The sequence below is a fragment of the Taudactylus pleione genome, unplaced genomic scaffold (genome assembly GCF_031769625.1).
Source record: "Taudactylus pleione unplaced genomic scaffold, aTauple2 ptg000207l, whole genome shotgun sequence".
Classification (NCBI taxonomy): Eukaryota; Metazoa; Chordata; class Amphibia; order Anura; family Myobatrachidae; genus Taudactylus; species Taudactylus pleione.
In genome coordinates, this window is record NW_028284609.1 from 1,266,655 (window position 1) to 1,287,533 (window position 20,879).

The window sequence follows — 20,879 nt, forward strand, 5'->3', positions numbered from 1 at the left end:
ATACACTAATCACACTGATCTGTGTGTGTTTCTGCTAGACACGCTTTTCAGGAGGGGGTCTACTTTTGTAAGTTCTATTTTTACACAGGTTAGCAGTTTGTTGCATTAGCTTAGTTTGTTAGAAGCACCAGAGCAGAGAGTGACACCCCAGGTATGAAAAAGGTACTACACGGGTTGTGACAGGTGCAGGGTGCTAGAATGAACACTTGATATTTAGAAGATGAGAAAGACAAGAGTTTGCTAGAGAGGGATTTCAATTTGCAGAAGGGTATGAAAAGAAGAGTAAGATAAGGGGTGAAAAATTAATACTATGAAAGTCTTGCTCTGGTGAGTCTCCCTGGTGTTTTGTGAGAGCAGGCAACTATTACTTACACATATGTACAGTACCTACATGCTTGAGCTTAATAATAGCAGAACTACTGTATTCACTAAGCTCAAAACACTTGCCAAAGAAAATTAAATGTTTTATAATTCTAGACATTCACAATGAGTGATACAATTTGTTGCGTATGATAATGGTGCTCCAGCCAATCAGCTCCCAACTGTCATCTGTTTGAAAAATGACAGTTGGGAGCTGATTGGCTGGAGCACAATTTATCTTACGCAACAAGTTTTATCACTCGTGAATAAATAAAACTCGATGATACATAAGGCCCAAAGAGGCCTATTCATATTTTAGTTACTGGGCCATCCATCATCAGGGATCCCAAATGGACCACCTGATATTCAGCAAACTCCGAAAACTGCAAGTTTTTGGAGTTTGCTTGCGAGAACAAGCACCATCTTCAGATGGTGCTCTTCATTGCCACACCAACGGGGTGGAGGTATGTAACGCAGCTACTTCTCTACCTGCGATACTAACTAATGGGGCAGCTGCTTTTCAGAGCAGCTTTCCCCATACCGGAGCAATGATGCGAGTTGGATACTTTAGTATCCCTCTCAGTGAGATAAATACTTAATCATCGGGGTGTTACGGCCTTCGATGCTGAATAGGCCCCAAAGTCTCTACTAAGCAGCACCTTTGTACTTTCCAGCTGTTTACTCCCATAGGATTTTATAAGTAATAAATGGGTAAACAAGGAGTCCAGAGGAGACAACATGGCTTTTCAGACCTTTAAAATTGGGCATAACAGGGCTTACTGGGGCCTGTAGAGCACAAAGGACAATTTTATTACTAATAATAACACTTTGATAATCCCACACTCAAAGCCCGGGGGGTGTGGGGAATAGCTCTCTCGCTGTTGGCAATAGAGTTGGTTAGACCCAGCAGGCCCAACTCCTTTGGGAAACTAGCCCCGGTGACAACTGTGGAAACCCCCACACTATAGACCTCCCCTCTAAAGGACTAGGGCTGGTTATAAATTGGACAGGGACTCCCCATTGTTGTTGTTTTTTTATTTTAAATATTTTCAATATTTTTAAATGTAGTAGAAGCCTGTACAGATCCTAAGGATCTAGGATCCACTTAGTAAATTTACCTCCAAAAGTCTGACTGAGTAAGAGTCAGCCAGAGAGGAGCAGTGTCTAGACTTGATATAATATACTGTAGGTAGAATAGTTAATTTCCATTGCCCAGGATAAGACACAGCACAGCTTTGTAACCTAAAATAACTTTTTTTTTCAGATTTTTCTATTTGAGGCAATAACTTTCTTATTCATTGAATATGACCTTGATTATTGTAGCAGATGACTGTGACACAAGAAGAAAATAATTATTTTAATCCTTTACTTCTGCTCTGTTTTTACTAGATATTTAACTGATGGTGGACTCAACCTATACACGAGAAGTCTCAACAGGATACCAGATCTTGCAATGTCTCGTGATGTCATTCACAGAGGAGTGCATGATGTTGCTGTAGATGCAGACAGGTATTAATGAAAAAAAAAAGTAATGTATTTAAATTTGTATTGCAAACGCGGTGAGTTTTATATTTATTTATAAACCTTACTTGTTATTAAGGATAATGAAATAATTCACACAAATACAGATTCTAAAATAAATGACAATGCTTTTACTTTTAGACAGCAGTCTAATACATGTATTTTGCCAGTGCAGAGTTACAAAAAAAAATAAAAATAACACTTAGGTTATTTTAGCAGCAGTAGGAATACTTGTAAAATAAATTTGTGACACCTAGTGCCAGTCATACCAGTCAGCCAATTTCATACATACATAACGGCAACCGCGCCCAGCACCCCCTTCAGACTCTTTATGTGCTCCCTCTCTCCCTTGTCCTCCGATTGCCTCTCCCTTCCCTCTCTGGTCAATACTTTACATTATATTCTGTTCATACCTCCCACAAAATCCAAAATGGCGAATATTAATTTATTTAATATTCGTACGTGCTAGACACTAATTGGTGCCCTGCGCCGGTAAAATATTAACAAGATGGCGCCTAGCGCCGGTAATACATTTTAAATATGGCACCTAGCGCCCATTGTCCCTGTAGAAAATGTTTACCCCTTCAGTGCCGTGGCAGCTATTAACCCTGTGTGGCTGGCCTCTGGGCACAGGGATGTCATACGCCTATGAGAATGCAGTCGTGGCATCCTTATGCTCGAGGAAGCTTTGGAACTATTAGCATATTTTCGCAGCTGCATCCTATGTGAAATTGCAGCTGCGATCGAATTACCGTCCATCTCTGAATCAGGTCCTTAGTCACTTAGAACTTGGCCAGGTCAACTGGATCTGCAAATGAAAGGGCAGTTTCAAAGCTAAACCATTGATTAATAAATAACATTAATTGTTAATACCAAGTTTAATACATTTGAAAGTAAAGTATGTAGTAAATATAAATGTTTCCATGTATGCATGAAATAATCATAAGAAGCATTCCTCTTCCCAAATTTTAAGCCATTTTCAACTTCCTTTATAATTGCCTTTTGTCTCTAGGTCATAAGGTGGGTAATTAATGGAGTTGAAAATAAATAATGACAAATGTATCAGTCATTTTTGCAATAACTTGTTCTCTGCTTTCTAAAGTGTATGGAAATGCTAACAATATGTGTTCAATAATTAAGGCTCTTTAAACATGTGGCAGCATTTGATATTATTTTTTTGTCAGCACATCTTATTTTAAGGTAGGCAATGTTTGCACAAAACATCTTATCATTTCTATTTACTTGTGACAATAATTTCAAACTGAGTTTGTATTTTGCATTAACAGTACAGCACAATTGTTATGGCAATGTCCACTGAAGTTTTGTTTTGTGATCCATTTTGTGTGTCAGAGTGTACAACTGGTCATCACACATAATTCAGATAGGAACTAACATGTAGTCACTAGCTTAGAGAACATGGGTGGTCTGCTTGAAAAAAAAATATCCTCATACTTTTATGCTGGGTCTTCACCTGGGTTTGAATAATGCAAGTTCACATACTGTACAGATGTGTCCTCATACACAGCCATCAGCAATTGTGGGGCCTGGGATTGACAAAATAAGGCAGGGCCTCCGGGCCTCCCTCATCCCCCCTCCCCTTAACAGCTTGAAGAAGGCTCCTTCTGGCTTCTTCTCCTGGTCTGGCTGGCTGGCACTTCTCCTCACGTGTTGTGGGTCCGCTGACCTATCCCTTCCAGTGGTGTGGCATGACATAATGACAGGGTGGGTAGGCGGCCCTGTCATTCAATCAGCCTCAGGTAGTCAGCGCAGCGTACTGGTTGGAGCGGACTCTCCTCCTTTCACTCAAGGGGGTAGTGTGATCCGACGGGTGGTAGCAATGGGGCCCCCTTTCACTCAAGGGGATAGTGCGGTGGGAGCTTTCTGCCTAGTGTCCTGGCAGTTCCCTACTGTTGGCGGTCCTTCTCATACACTTATCGTTTTTGCACCATATGGCATAAGATGCCTGCTGCGACTAAGATGCTTCACCACTGGTAGCGACTCCCCTATAGTAGTAGTAATTAATTTTATGCCCCATATTAGTGCCCAAGTTCATTTTATAAACCATAGTAGTGTCCTACACATGTGTCCTCATACACTGTTGCTCAAGTTGCAGCTAAAAGATCCTCTCAGCGCGCCAGGTCCCAGCAACTCGGCCATGCTGGCCATCTTTCTCGCTCACATTAATAAACCAACTGGGGGCTACAAAACTACTTTTTATAGTGCCACTGATGGTAACCACTATAGCTATGCCCATGGCTAAAATGTACTGTAGCAGGGGTCTATTTATCAAGCGGTGAAAAGTGTGGAGAAGTGGACTAGCGGAGATGTTGCCCATAGCAACCAATCAGCTCCTACCTATTATTTTATAGACTGTAATTGATAAATGCTACTTGAAAGCTAATTGGTTGCTATGGGCAACTTCTACACTGGTTCACTTCTCCACACTTCACTGCTTGATAAATAGACCCCTAAGGCTGGTATCCTATTAGCAGAGAACATTTTTCGGACGCAAAAAAAGGGGTGTTTTTCGACATTGTTTTCGCAGTATCCGATTAAAACCTATTTCCGTCTTTCTCATGAAAACAAATAGGATCCGCAAAAAGACACAGACCTATGTATTTTCACTGCTGCTTTTGCAGAAAAAAAGGATTTCTTATCACGGATTTGGTTTCATCTGCCTGAGGCAGGAAAAACAAAATGTCCGATAAGTGCCGGCATCGGGGCTATTTGGATAGCCCTGGGTGAGGTAATTAGCCACAGTAATTTACCATGACTAATAGGATACAAACCTTAGATGCATAATTTTAGAAAAAGACTTTTTTTTTCATGTATAACATACAAAATTGAAAAGTTACTCTACATATTTTTATTTTCTTGCCTTGGAAACCATTATTTTAATGTAGAATATCTCTCTCTGGGTTTAGTGAAGCAAAACTCTGGTGTAAGAAGAACCACTGAATTGTAACCCTGCACTGCCAGACAGTACTGCTAGAAACTAGATTATATATGGCATATCTACAGCATTCTATTCCGGGGATCTGATTGCATTTAGTTGTTGAATGTTTTATGGTAGTTTTAGGACAAATAGGCTTAGAAGTGCAGCATATGTGGGTGCTCAAAAGAATCATCTGGTTCAAAGAAAATCTTATGAAATATTGATAGCATTAACATTAACTGCATATAACAAAATGTAACATTTGATGAATGCATCAATCTTTGCTGGTGTTTATTGAATTGAATACCTGACTCAAATACCTACCAAGTGGCCAAATCTGTGTTTTTTTTGGCAACATTAGTGTAGCCAGCATAAGGTTCATGATACAGTGGCTTTAATTGGAAGATTGACAAAAAAAGCCCCTTACAGTAGCTGTCAACCTCATCCTCTGATTCAACAAACCGTTTCTGTTATCAACACTGCCTTCTGTATTGTGTGACAGAGATTAGATCACGTATGCACATAACTACTGAAATAGTCAAATGAGAACTTTGTAATTATATTAGTGAAGAAAATCAGATGTTTATCTCATCTTATACAGCATAGTACAGTATATGCATTGTTTAGAAGCTTAGCTCCACTAATAAATATTACCATCATGCTACTAAACAGAGATTTAGCTTTGTTTGGATCCATGCAAGGAAAACGTATTTGAGACTAATGTGCTTTCATTGCCCATGTTTGTTGTCTCAGAATGCATATACTGTATGTAAAATACAATCGAAATTGGAACCCAAGTTTGGTCTTAAGTATATTATAGAGATACCATATGTATGCCTTTAAAAAAAAAAGAACGTATATGTCCTTATTTTCAAATGCCTTAGTAGTAGAAACAAAAATTCATGGAGACACAAGGATATTTTACAGTCAGAATAAAAAGGACAAATAAACCATAGCTCAAATGAAAACACTAATCTGATTTGGAGTATCTAAGCATAAGCTTGCAAGCATCCGTTTTTGGGAAATGCACGGACTGTTAAATTTAAAGAGCCACTGAACATAAAATACAAGATCATACCTGAAAAGTCGTCTTGAAATTTGCAAAGATACTCATACAGTATTCTTTACATTGTTTGCCTTTATGTTTGCCCTTGCTCTGAAGCAAAGTTCAAGCCACTATCTTTAGGGGTTGGGAAATTTCATACATTGACCATCAAGCAAATTAAAGAGAGGAAGACTGGTGTGTAAAGAGAGAGAGCTTTTTATATGTTACTATTACCTTTTTTGAAAATGAAAACTTGGATATATGTTACTGATCTGGACCAGTTTAGTTAAATATTATCTTTGTGTAATTGGGAAATGTGTTGATTTGATTGTGAAATATTGTGTATAGAAATGTAAGCCTGGTATGCTGTAAGTTGTGCATGCAATGTTTATATATTTATGAAAGTCATGCTACAGTTATTGTCAGGGAAAGTCATAACTCAGTTTGACTCCTTACCTCCCGTATTAACATCTTAGTGACAAATGAGAAATCCCATCCGTGTTTTAATTGTGCTTATGACTTGGCTGTCAATGTATCACTTCCTTATGCTGTGGTCGATTAACAAAACAATTTATTTTGGATAGCAGAACAAAGCTAATTTGAGCAATCTGTTCTGAATTTGAAATAGGTTCTGGAACATATTTCTCACGTAACCAGTAGCTTTGAAACTAGTCCTTTTCCTGTGTTTTCTATAGTAAGTTATATTATACATGCATATCAGGTTCCTGATGAAATATGTGTTTGGATTTGAGAGAAGGACTCACAAGGGTTTATTTATTAATGAGAGACACTGTGGCACGAAAGCCTATAAGAGTTCCTGTTTGATGGTGCCCTATCAGCGTAAGTATTTGTGCTACATGCTTGTATTTCCAACTTTCTTAACACTCTTTCCATTCCCACAATCATTAGAGACATATAAGAATGATTCTTTCTGTTCTCTGTGTTGTTAACTTAAACTCAAATAGAGAAAGAGCCAGACCACAATAAAGTGTTTCCCAACAATCCAATCTAATGATCTCCTTTATCTGGGTCTGTTCCCACACACGAGTATTTATGTTTGATGTGATGTCCAAGGTTTTAGTGGTTTATTATTTGTGAATATATATCTTACAGTATATGACTAGGTTACATACAATGTGTGTGGTGGTAATATGCTTGGATTGAGTCGTTCTTTTGTATTACATCTGCCAACTCAAAAAAAGAATTTAAGATGAAAAGTAAACAGTGGGTCAGTTCTAAAGAAATTATTCTGGAAATATACTTGGTTCCCCTCCAAAGCTCTGCTAATATATATAAGAAATGATTAGAAGTTTAAATACTTCAGGTAGAAGTTTCCTTTCTGTGTTGTGTGAATAATCAGACGGCAGCTACTCTCTCTGCACTCAGCAACTTTATTCTGCTTGTATCTCACCAGTGCCTATTCTTCAGATATCCATAAAGCAGCAGCTAAGGCAACACAACACCTGTATGCACTGCACCAATCTAAGGGAGTCCAGTCTGCTTTGAAACACATTTAGATTTCATGCACCTTCCACAGCTCATAAGGTGACAGGTCATAACATTGGTGAAATAGGTTGGGCTCCCTTCCTTGGTGTGGTATGTGTATATTATGCCGTAGTTATGGAGGTGCAGCACTACTACAATTGATTTTGTATTTTTTTAGAATCACCAACCACTCGCCACTCACTGTGGGCCTGATTCTGAGTGGGACGCAGCCATGTCCATGTCTGTGCCTTTTACCAGTCGCAGGTCTGTGACTTTATGCAGCTGCCACTAAAAAGCCTTTCCCTGGTGTACATCCATACGTCTGAATGTCCGTAGGTGCTGAAAAACAGATTGTTGAGCCTTTAGACACACCATCGGTCACACCATAGGAGCTTCCACCAACCCTATGGCTGGTGCAGTCTCTCTGAGTGGTCTATGTACTAAGCCTTGGATGGAGATAAAGTCCCAACCAATCAGTTCCTAACTGCCTTGTCACAGGCTGTGTTTGAAAAATGACAGGAGCTGGTTGGTTGGCACTTTATCACCATTCACAGCTTAGTAAATAGGCTCCTAAGTCTGAGTATGGCCTCTTATGTGAGCGGTAGAGCATCTGTATGCACAACCGCTTTCAGTGACACACCAGCGATACTCCCATAAAATGCCCATGAGACATACCATCTCCATACGTCTGAATAGCCACCTCCCAGTCACCGCACAGGTGCCCCTGATACATTTTCAATGTAATTCTCTGTGCGTGTATCTGAAATTGCAACAGCGACTTGTACGAACACGGGACGCCTTACTGCGATGTGACTTAGATGCGTGTACAGTAAAAGGAGAATGCACAACTACATTCAACGTCGATAACGTGTATCACTCATAATCAGGCAATGTGTGTCTGCCTAGTGCTAGCCAAGACCACCCACTTCCCCCCAAAAAACCCTCCAAAATGATCTATCTATAAATCATCTAGCAAATCTGTACATAGTTATTTAGCTAAACAATCTCTCTTATTGTAAAAAAGAAAACATCTGCTCTCCGTGCAATAAATCAACTAGTATAGGAGATAGATGATTTGTTTTCTGTAGACAAATAAAAAAAACTTACATTTACAGTATATTACATCTGTGCACTGTAGGTGCCAGATAAATATTTAGGAATAGTGAGTGTGTTATATTTACATCTTATCCGTGTCACCCTGAAGCCTGACATGTAGGACTTGGTAGAATCCAGTATTTGGCAACAATTCAAGAATATATTTAATCTGCAATGTTTGTGTGCAGTATAGTGACATACGTATTAAACACAATCTTTTAGGCATTTATAAGGTGCAATTTTAGAACAGTACTCCCCAAATTCCAGACTCAATGTGAAATGTATTAAGAAATCATTTCAACCTGTTGGCAATGTTTCAGCATTTATAGAACATTTAAAAGGAAAATTTGCCTTGTTTTAGTTTAGTTAGTTTACTAAACAGCAGTCAGCCCGTGTTTGGCAGTGAGTTGTGGTGGCTAAGGCAAATTACAAGGAAAAGTCACCCAAGATGTTACTCTTATCACACTATCCTATCTAGCATCTGTAATTATTGGTGCAAGGAGTAAAATGTATATAAATCATGAAGCCTATCCTAGTGCAGTGGGGCCTGTTGGTATTCTTAGCCTCCCTCCCCTGCATGCAAATGGTAACAGTACACATGTGATGTCCACTGCACGTGTCCTCATATACTTATTTGTTTTTCTCCATATGAGGAGACTTCGATACTCCGCCACGAGTAGTGATTCTTGTGCTTATGTAATTTTTCCTGAATTTTGCATCTTCGTCACATGCAAATTTGCTTATAGTGTACTAGGTACTTAGAATTAGTATTTTTATCACAAAGGACGGTATAAAGTCACAGATTAAGCATAAAGATGCGTGGCGCGTGTAACTCGTATCGGATCTCTGTCTTTTGCCTTTTTACCCAGATCCCATGCTTTTCCCAGAGTTTTGCATCTTAGTTTGCTTATAGGATTAGTATTTTTGTCACAAAGGAATTGGTATAAAGTCAAAGATTAAGCATAAAGATGCTTGGCGCGTGTAACTCATATCGGACCTCTGTCTTTTGCCTTTTTACCCAGATTTCGTGCTTTTCCCAGAGTTTTGCATCTTAGTTTGCTTATAGGATTAGTATTTTTGTCACAAAGGAATTGGTATAAAGTCACAGATTAAGCATAAAGATGCGTGGCGCGTGTAACTCGTATCGGACCTCTGTCTTTTGCCTTTTTACACAGATTTCGTGCTTTTCCCAGAGTTTTGCATCCTAGTTTGCTTAAGGATTAGTATTTTTTCCGGGAGGCAGATCTCCTGTTCTCTTCTGGGAGGTAGTTCTCCTGTTCTCTTCCGGGAGGCAAGTCTCATGTTCTCTTCTGGGAGGTAGTTCTTCTGTTCTCTTCTGGGAAGTAGATCTCTTGTTCTCTTCCGAGAGGCAGATCTCTTCCAGGAGGCAGGTCTCCTGTTCTTTCCTGGGAGGTAGTTATCCTGCTCTCTTTTGGGAGGCAGTTCTCTTGTTCTCTTCTAGGAGTTTTTTTATTGTTCTGTAATCACGCCCTTCATAGCCATAATGAGGGCTCTGAGCGCCCTGTGCTGCCCCCGCCCCTTTGCGCATGATGTCGACACCTGGAACTGCAGCAGTGTCTGGAGAGTGTTGAAAACACTCTGGGCAGCTGTAATTACTGCAGTGTGCTTGCCTGTAGTGTCCAAAGGATGCTACAGGCGGCCCTGCTGCTGAGATACTGGATGCAGGGTGCCATTCCAGGCACCCTGCTAGCCAGAAACAAGGGCCGTGGGGTGGCGACAGTGCTGCCCACAGAGCCCTGCGCTCTGTGTGGCCGCACCAGTTGCACACCCTTAGTCACAGCCTTGATGCCTATTTACAGCCTTTTATGGTAATTCTTGGTACATCTGCTGTGAGTGTAGACTGAAATTGGGAGAGTGTGTATGGTGGTACATTCTTTACTTTCAATATTTTGGGCAGATAGGGATTGAAGGTCGAAAGGATGAATGTATAGGTGTGTACATGCGTATCAGCACTGGGTTTGGGACTTCGATCGGGAGTGTAGTCGATCAAAACTAGGAGAGGGTCCTAACAGAACTCTCTAAACTGAAAGTGGATAAATCAATGGGGCCAGATGGGATACATCCTAGGATACTAAAAGAGCTTAAAGGGGTCCTGGTAACACCAGTAACAGAATCATTCAACCAGTCGCTAGTATCAGGAGTGATTCCAGAGGACTGGAAAAGAGCAAATGTAATACCACTGTACAAAAGTGGAAGCAAAGAAGAAGCAAGTAACTACAGACTAGTAAGCCTTACATCAGTAGTGGGAAAAATAATAGAAACACTATTAAAAGAAAGAGTGGTGGAATATCTCAAATCCAACAATTTACAGGATCCCAAACAGCATGGATTTACTCAGGGGAGATCATGCCAAACAAATCTTATTGACTTTTTTGACTGGGTGACAAAAGTAATAGATCAAGGGGGGGCTGTAGATGTAGCTTATCTAGACTTTAGTAAGGCTATTGACATTGTCCCACATCGCAGAATGATAAACAAACTGGAAAGATTGGGATTAGATTCTATGACTGTTGAATGGATAAGATCTTGGTTGCAGGATAGGAAACAGAGAGTTGTAGTAAATGGAGTGTATTCAAAGGAGGGAAAGATTACCAGTGGAGTAACCCAGGGCTCTGTACTTGGGCCAGTGCTTTTTAATATCTATGTTGGTGATATTGCAAATAATATTAAATAATTTTTTGCAGATGACACAAAAGTATGCAACAGGGTAGACACACCAGCAGGGGTAAAACAAATGACTGAGGATCTGGGTACACTAGAGGAATGGGCAAGAACATGGCAACTACAGTTTAATGTAAAAAAATGCAAAATCATGCACTTGGGTGTCAATAACCTAAAGGCTAAATATAGTATCAAGGACACTATAATGGAAAATTCAGAGGAGGAAAGGGATTTAGGAGTCACCATTTCAGATGAATTAAAGGCAGGCAAGCAATGCACCAAAGCATTGAGGAAGGCAAGTCAGATGCTTGGATGCATAGGGAGAGGAATCAGTAGCAGGAAAAAAGAAGTGATAATGATACTGTATAGATCATTGGTGCGGCCTCATCTAGAATACTTTGTACAGTTCGGGAGGCCATATCTCCAGAAGGATATAGACACATTGTACAAAGAAGGGCAACTAAAATGGTGCATGGCCTACAGCACAGAACTTGCCCAGAAAGACTAAAAGATCTTAATATGTATAGTTTGGAGCAGAGAAGGGAAAGGGGGGACATGATAGACACTTTCAAATACATGAAGGGTTTTAACAAGGTACAGGAGGGAAGCATTCTTCAAAGGAAGAGATGTACAAGAAAACGAGGCTATGCATTGAAACTGGAGGGAGGTAGGCTCAGAGGAAATTTGAGGAAAAATTACTTCACAGAAAGGGTACTTGGTAAGTGGAATAGCCTCCCATCACAGGTGGTTGAAGCTAAAACAGTGGAACAATTTAAACACGTTTGGGATAGGCATAAGAATTTTCTTAAGAGAGAAGTAAGGAGCAAATAGGGTTGAAGTTGCCTAAAGGATACATGAAAAGGGGCAGACTAGATGGGCCAAGTGGTTCTTATCTGCCGTCAAATTCTATGTTTCTATGTAAAACATTCCATCAAAAGAGTGATTACAAAGGTGTTTACCTAGGTTTAGACAAAGATCAGATTGTCTTTTAAACTTTGAGTAATTCCCCCACCTAAGATAAGCCCAGCATATTTGATAACAGAAAACCATGTAAACGCCATATTATGTATTTATAATTTCTGGGTTAAAGATTCTTAATTTTTGGTAAGCTATATTTGATAAATATGCCTGTATTATTGATTGTGTTTATTGTATTTTTGTATATATGTAAATTCAATTAGTGGGCCCCTATTAAATGGTTTATTGATATTGTATGTCTTATGGACCTATGTTTGAGGGGATGCTGTCAATTGACCGACGGCCGGGATGCCGACTGCCGGTATCCTGAACGTAAGTACAGTGGGGCCGGGTATCCCGATCAGCTGGAGATGCCAACGCCAGAATACCGACAGCTGGCATCCTGACTGTAAACTGTAAAAGTTAGCTGCGTGGGGGGGGGAGGGGGTTAGGCTTAGGCTGCGGGAGGGGGGAGGTTAGGGTTAGGCTACAGACAGAGAGGGTTAGGGTTAGGCACCATCAGGGGGAGGCTAGGGTTAGGCACCCCCCCGGAGAGGGTGAGATTTATGGTGCGGGAAGGAGGGGGTAAGGGTTTAACACCACCGGGGGAAGGTTAGGGTTAGCCACCCACTGGGTAGGTTAGGGTTAGGCACCCCAAGGGAGGGTTAGTGGAGGAGGGGGAGGGTTAGGGTACTTAGTCGAGATTCTGAACAGCTGGCTTCACGGCATCAGGATTCTTTTCAGCCGCCAGCATGTAATACCCATCCCGTTTGAGATGTCAACACATTCTTTTTTTATCATTATGAGAAGAGCACCCTAGTTAGTGCTCTCTAGCAGTCTTTATGAGCCACAACATATGTGGGTAGGCAGAATGTGAATGTTCCTATTTACAGTCATCTAGCATTACAGGGACATACCCCACATGCCAGATGTCCACATAAAAATAGACTGATCATCATGTCAGGATGTCAATGACCAGATGCTCCACTGGCCACGAGGTCTGGCATAAATCATAAAAAATGGATTTGTTCAATTGATTGAAATGCACCTAAATGCACTTGTAATGTACAAAAGACATGCTATCATAAAGCAGCGGCTAAGCTCTGGTCTTGACATGTTATTGTACAGTACGTTATATAAACCAGTATTTCTGCTTGGGGTAAAATAGTCTGGGCCACCACCAACCAGGGAATTCCCCCATAATTTTGTGCCTTTTCCATCCCCTGATTTGTTATTTAAACAATCATATCCAGCAAAAATAAACCTCAGTATTGGAAGTAGTTGCAAGAGTACATTTATGCGCCTAGCAGCTCAAACAGCAAGGTGTGACGTAGTCCACTCAGTCCCTCTCATAAGAATATGCAAAATGTGGTTACTCTACCTGCACATCCGTCTTTACCTGAAAATCTGTGCTCTTCACTATAAAAGTTGATGCCTTCATACAAAAATAGGTACAGGACATCACAAAAGCATTTGTGCTTCAAAAGGCTTGTAGATGTCCCTTTTTGTCTAGAGAAGTGTAGTCCAAATCCTGAAGTTGCCTGAACAGGAGCATAGCATGTGCACAACCATAGCACATTCCTAATCTTTCTGCTGATCAGTTAACTAATGTTTTAATTTTAACTTCCATTTTCTTCTTTCAAGATTAGTCACACATTATATAATGCTATTGCCATTCAATATCTCTATAACCTAGGCTGATTAAGAACTGACATTGAAAATTAAATGTAATTAATTTTAAAAAGATAAGTAACTATTGAGCAATTCAATAAAATGTAATTTTCCCTTAACAAGTAATGTATAATATATTATGTGCCTATGCAGATTTATATAAATAATACATAAACAAATTACATTCTTTTATTATGATAATACAAAATTTTAATAGGAACGTGCTATTGTGTATTTTAATGAAAATGGCAGGGGCAGCTGTAAATGGCCTGGAGCTTTAGGGGGGCAGAACTATTCTATCCGTACCTAGTTATTTTATGCTTGTACTCACAGTAACATTTCAGAATCAGTCTGTCCTACTGACTTTACTGAATGTGAATGCTAGTCTGGTTCATACACTGTAGAAGTGTTGATTGTGGTTTAATAAAATAGATCTCCATATTTTGGCTTGCGTGTTCCTGTACTATCCAGATAGTGTATAAATAATGTTAGTGTTAATAGTAATGTGGTAGTGGGTGATCAGCACAGATAATAATTATATTGTATGTAGGTTCTGAAGGTGGATGAGCCCATTACTAGGGTCCTGCCTAGTGCCCAAGACTTTACTTTGTTACTATTCCTTCTAAAGGTTTATATCAGTGTGGAAGACTCTTTGGCGTGACTTGCTGTATGTGTATGTGTGTGTATATATATTAGGGGTGTGCACCGGCCACTTTTCGTGTTTTGTGTTTTGGTTTTGGATCTGGATCTTTCTTCGTGTTTTAGATCTGGATTGGTTTTGCCAAAACCACCCTTCCGTGTTTTGGGTTCTGGGTTTTGTGTTTTGGATCTGTATTTTTTTGAAAAAAAGCATAAAAACAGCTAAAATCACAGAATTTGTAGGTTTTTCTGCTCCTATGCTATTATTAACCTCAATAACCTTAATTTCCACTCATTTCCAGTCTATTCTGAACACCTCACACCTCACAATAGTGTTTTTATGTCCAAAAGGTTGCACCGAGGTAGCTGGATGACTATGCTAAGCGACACGAGTGGGCGGCACAAACACGTGACCCATCTAGGAGTGACACTGCAGTGGCAGGCAGGATGGCAGTTAGAAAAACTAGGCCCCAAACTGTACATAATGCAAAGAAAAAAAGAGGTGCAAGATGGAATTGTCCTTGGGCCCTCCCACCCACCCTTATGTTGTATAAACAGGACATGCACACTTTAACAAATCAATCATTTCAGCGCCAGGGTCTGCCACACAACTGTGGCTGAAATGATTGGTTCGTTTGGGCCCCCACAAAACAAGCTGGCAATTAATGTGTCCCTGCACAAACTGGCTCTACGGAGGCAAGATGTCATCCTCATCCTCCTCATCCACCGATTCCTCACCCTCTTCAGTGTGTACATCCTCATCCTCACAAAGTATTAACTCGTCCCCACTTGAATCCACCACCACAGGTCCCTCTGTACCTTCTGGAGGCTGGTCTCCCTGGAAGAGCTGATAATTCATTTTGATGAACATCATCTTCTCCACATTCTGTGGAAGCAACCTCCTACGCCTTTCGCTGACAAGGTTCCCGGCTGCACTAAACACTCTTTCGGAGTACACACTGGAGGGGGGGCAACTCAGGTAAAATAGAGCCAGTTTGTACAGGGGCCTCCAAATTGCCTCTTTTTCCTGCCAGTACAGGTATGGACTGTCTGACATGCCTACTTGGATGCTGTCACCGATGTAATCCTCCACCATTCTGTCAATGGTGACAGTATCATATGCAGTGACAGTAGACATGTCAGAAATTGTTGCCAGGTCCTTCAGTCCGGACCAGATGTCCAAACTTGGTCCTGCCTGCCCTGCATCACCGCCAGTGGGTTGCTTAGGATACCTAAGTTTTTTCCTGGCAGCCCCAGTTGCGGGAGAAAATGAAGAAGGAGCCGTTGACGTGTCACGTTCCGCTTCAGCTGACAGTGTGTTCACCAGCAGGTCTTTGCACCTCTGCAGGCTTGTGTCGGCCGGAAAGAGAGACACCACATAGGCTTTAAACCTAGGATCGAGCACGGTGGCCAAAATGTAGTGGTCTGATTTCAACAGATTGACCACCCTGGAATCCTGGCAAAGCGAATGAAGGGCTTCATCCACAAGTCCCACATGCCGAGCGGAATCGCTCCGTCTTAGCTCCTCCTTCACTTTCTCCAGCTGCTTCTGCAAAAGCCTGATGAGGGGAATGACCTGACTCAAGCTGGCAGTGTCTGAACTGACTTCACGTGTGGCAAGTTCGAAGGGCTGAAGAACCTTGCACAACACGGAAATCATTCTCCACTGCGCTTGAGTCAGGTGCATACCCCCTCCTTTGCCTATGTCATAGGTGGAGGTATAGGCTTGTATGGCCTTTTGCTGCTCCTCCATCCTCTGAAGCATATAGAGGGTTGAGTTCCACCGCGTCACAACCTCTTGCTTCAGGTGATGGCGGGGCAGGTTCAAGAGTGTTTGCTGGCGCTCCAGTCTTCGGCACGCAGTCGCTGAATGGCGAAAGTGGCCAGAAATTTTTCGGGCCACCCAAAGCGTCTCCTGCACGCCCCTGTCGCTTTTCAGAAAATTCTGCACCACCAAGTTTATTGTGTGAGCAAAACATGGGACGTGCTGGAATTTGCCCAGATGTAATGCCCGCACAATATTGGTGGCGTTGTCAGATATCACAAATCCCCAGGAGAGTCTAAGTGGGGTAAGCCACTGGGCGATGATTTCCCTCAGTTTCTCTAAGAGGTTGTCGGCGGTGTGCCTCTTACTGAAACCGGTGATACACAGCGTAGCCTGCCTTGTAACGAGCTGGCGTTTCTGAGATGCTGATACTGGTGACGCTGCTGCTGTTGCTGCGTAAGGTGATACATCTACCCAGTGGGCTGTCACAGTCATATAGTCCTTAGTCTGCCCTGTTCCACTTGTCCACATGTCCGTGGTTAAGTGGACATTGTGTACAACGGCATTTTTCAGGACACTGAGGACACTTTTTCTGACGTTTCTGTACAGTCTCGGTATCGCCTGCCTAGTGAAGTGGAATCTAGACGGGATTTGGAACCGGGGACACACTACCTCCATCAATTGTCTAAATCCCACTGCACTAATGGCGGATACCGGACGCACGTCTAACACCAACATAGCAGTCAAGGCCTCAGTTATACGTTTTGCTTCAGGATGACTGCTGTCGTACTTCATCCTCCTCGCTAAGGACTGTTGGAGGGTCAATTGTTTAGTAAAAGTAGTGGTGTTCCTACTTCCTCTCTGGGATGATGAACGACTCCCAGCAGCAGCAGCAACAGCAGCAGCGGCAGCAGTAGGCGTAGCAATGCAGGATCCTCCGGAGGAATCCCGGATAGGAGAGTCAGTCATGCCAGTGATATGGCCTGCAGGACTACTTCCGATCCTGACTAAGGAGGAAATTGACGAGGAGGGAGTTGACGGTGTGGTTTGCAGGCGCTTGGATACAACAGGACAACGGGATTTAGGTGTCCCTGGACTGCTTACGGTCTGAGCCAAAGTTTCTGAACTTGACAGTAACTTTTTATGAACGCGCTGCAGGTGCCGTATAAGGGAGGATGTTCCTAGGTGGTTGACGTCCCTACCCCTACTTATTTCACCTTTACATATGGTACATATGGCAAGACAGTTGTTGTCCGGATTTGGATAGAAATATTGCCAGACCAAAGAGGTGGAATGTTTGGTCTTCTGCCCAGGCATGACCGTGATGGGCTTTTTCATCCCACGGACAACAACTGTCTCCCCCGGAGCCTGATTTAAACAAACCACATCACCATCAGAATCCTCCTCGCCAACTTCCTCCTCAGCGCCAGCTACACCAGTATCCTCATCCTGTTGTACTTCAACAGTGACATCTTCAATTTGCATATCAGCAAGTGGACTGTGGGTGCTCCTTTCAGCACTTGCAGGGGGCGTGCAAATGGTGGAAAGAGCCACCTCTTCCCGTCCAGTGCTGGGAAGGTCAGGCATCGCAACCACCACCACACTTGGACTCTCTTTGGGGATTTGTGATATCTTCTTAGAAAGCACAGTTCTTCGCTGTGCTTTTGCCAGCTTAACTCTTTTGATTTTTTTAGTGGGAGGAGTGCTTCCATCGTCATGTGAAGCTGAACCACTAGTCATGAACATACTAGGGATCGACCTTAGCCGTTCCTTGCCACTCCGTGTCGTAAATGGCATATTGGCAAGTTTACGTTTCTCTTCAGCTGATTTAAATGTCTTTTTCAAGGTCATTTTCCTGAACTTTGCCATTTGGGATTGTATGTGCCCTCTACTATGACATTGGGCATCGGCCTTGGCAGACGACGTTGATGGCATGTTATCGTCTATGTCATGACTAGTGGCAGCAGCTTCAGCACTAGGAGGAAGTGGTTCTTGATCTTTCTCTATTTTATTTTTATCGGAGAAAGTTTGGTCCTCCATTTATGTTATATCGATTTGATATATACGTGCGGCTAAACACAGAAAATAAATTTTTTTTGGGTTCGGACTGGAGTGTACTTTGTGGGTTACAGCACCCTTTAACGGTCAAGCCAGCCGGCCCTTTACTTATGACACAGGCGCACTCTTGGCACTACTTTGTTGATGCACGTGCGGCTACTGCGCACACAATTCACAAACACAGAAAATAATTTTTTTTTGGTTTGGACTGGAGTGTACTTTGGGGGTTACAGCACCCTTTAACGGTCAAGCCAGCCGGCCCTTTACTTATGACACAGGCGCACGCTTGGCACTACTTTGTTGATGCACGTGCGGCTACTGCGCACACAATTCACAAACACAGAAAATAATTTTTTTTTGGTTTGGACTGGAGTGTACTTTCGGGGGTTACAGCACCCTTAACGGTCAAGCCAGCCGGCCCTTTACTTATGACACAGGCGCACGCTTGGCACTACTTTGTTGATGCACGTGCGGCTACTGCGCACACAATTCACAAACACAGAAAATAATTTTTTTTTTGGTTTGGACTGGAGTGTACTTTCGGGGGTTACAGCACCCTTAACGGTCAAGCCAGCCGGCCCTTTACTTATGACACAGGCGCACGCTTGGCACTACTTTGTTGATGCACGTGCGGCTACTGCGCACACAATTCACAAACACAGAAAATAATTTTTTTTTTGGTTTGGACTGGAGTGTACTTTCGGGAGTTACAGCACCCTTAACGGTCAAGCCAGCCGGCCCTTTACTTATGACACAGGCGCACGCTTGGCACTACTTTGTTGATGCACGTGCGGCTACTGCGCACACAATTCACAAACACAGAAAATAATTTTTTTTTGGTTTGGACTGGAGTGTACTTTCAGGGGTTACAGCACCCTTTAACGGTCAAGCCAGCCGGCCCTTTACTTATGACACAGGCGCACGCTTGGCACTACTTTGTTGATGCACGTGCGGCTACTGCGCACACAATTCACAAACACAGAAAATAATTTTTTTTTGGTTTGGACTGGAGTGTACTTTCGGGGGTTACAGCACCCTTTAACGGTCAAGCCAGCCGGCCCTTTACTTATGACACAGGCGCACTCTTGGCACTACTTTGTTGATGCACGTGCGGCTACTGCGCACACAATTCACAAACACAGAAAATAATTTTTTTTTAGGTTTGGACTGGAGTGTACTTTCGGGGGTTACAGCACCCTTAACGGTCAAGCCAGCCGGCCCTTTACTTATGACACAGGCGCACGCTTGGCACTACTTTGTTGATGCACGTGCGGCTACTGCGCACACAATTCACAAACACAGAAAATAATTTTTTTTTGGTTTGGACTGGAGTGTACTTTCGGGGGTTACAGCACCCTTTAACGGTCAAGCCAGCCGGCCCTTTACTTATGACACAGGCGCACGCTTGGCACTACTTTGTTGATGCACGTGCGGCTACTGCGCACACAATTCACAAACACAGAAAATAATTTTTTTTTAGGTTTGGACTGGAGTGTACTTTCGGGGGTTACAGCACCCTTAACGGTCAAGCCAGCCGGCCCTTTACTTATGACACAGGCGCACGCTTGGCACTACTTTGTTGATGCACGTGCGGCTACTGCGCACACAATTCACAAACACAGAAAATAATTTTTTTTTTGGTTTGGACTGGAGTGTACTTTCGGGGGTTACAGCACCCTTAACGGTCAAGCCAGCCGGCCCTTTACTTATGACACAGGCGCACGCTTGGCACTACTTTGTTGATGCACGTGCGGCTACTGCGCACACAATTCACAAACACAGAAAATAATTTTTTTTTTGGTTTGGACTGGAGTGTACTTTCGGGGGTTACAGCACCCTTAACGGTCAAGCCAGCCGGCCCTTTACTTATGACACAGGCGAACGCTTGACACTACTTTGTTGATGCACGTGCGGCTACTGCGCACACAATTCACAAACACAGAAAATAATTTTTTTTTGGTTTGGACTGGAGTGTACTTTCAGGGGTTACAGCACCCTTTAACGGTCAAGCCAGCCGGCCCTTTACTTATGACACAGGCGCACGCTTGGCACTACTTTGTTGATGCACGTGCGGCTACTGCGCACACAATTCACAAACACAGAAAATAATTTTTTTTTGGTTTGGACTGGAGTGTACTTTCGGGGGTTACAGCACCCTTTAACGGTCAAGCCAGCCGGCCCTTTACTTATGACACAGGGGCACTCTTGGCACTACTTTGTTGATGCACGTGCGGCTACTGCGCACACAATTCACAAACACAGAAAATAATTTTTTTTTAGGTTTGGACTGGAGTGTACTTTCGGGGGTTATAGCACCCTTAACGGTCAAGCCAGCCGGCCCTTTACTTATGACACAGGTGCACGCTTGGCACTACTTTGTTGATGCACGTGCGGCTACTGCGCACACAATTCACAAACACAGAAAATAATTTTTTTTTGGTTTGGACTGGAGTGTACTTTCGGGGGTTACAGCACCCTTTAACGGTCAAGCCAGCCGGCCCTTTACTTATGACACAGGCGCACGCTTGGCACTACTTTGTTGATGCACGTGCGGCTACTGCGCACACAATTCACAAACACAGAAAATAATTTTTTTTTAGGTTTGGACTGGAGTGTACTTTCGGGGGTTACAGCACCCTTAACGGTCAAGCCAGCCGGCCCTTTAC

The 20,879-nt window shown here is 42.5% G+C and overlaps 1 protein-coding gene across 7 annotated transcripts in view; it reads left to right on the plus strand.

The window, feature by feature from the left end:
* NAV3 (neuron navigator 3) overlaps window positions 1–20,879 on the plus strand; it is a 383,856-nt gene that overhangs the window by 247,911 nt on the left and 115,066 nt on the right. For all 7 annotated transcript variants that reach the window (XM_088478094.1, XM_088478095.1, XM_088478096.1 and 4 more), the window contains exon 12: window positions 1,750–1,869. In XM_088478094.1, the coding sequence (XP_088334220.1) occupies window positions 1,750–1,869 (120 nt within the window). The remainder of the gene's footprint in view (window positions 1–1,749; window positions 1,870–20,879) is intronic.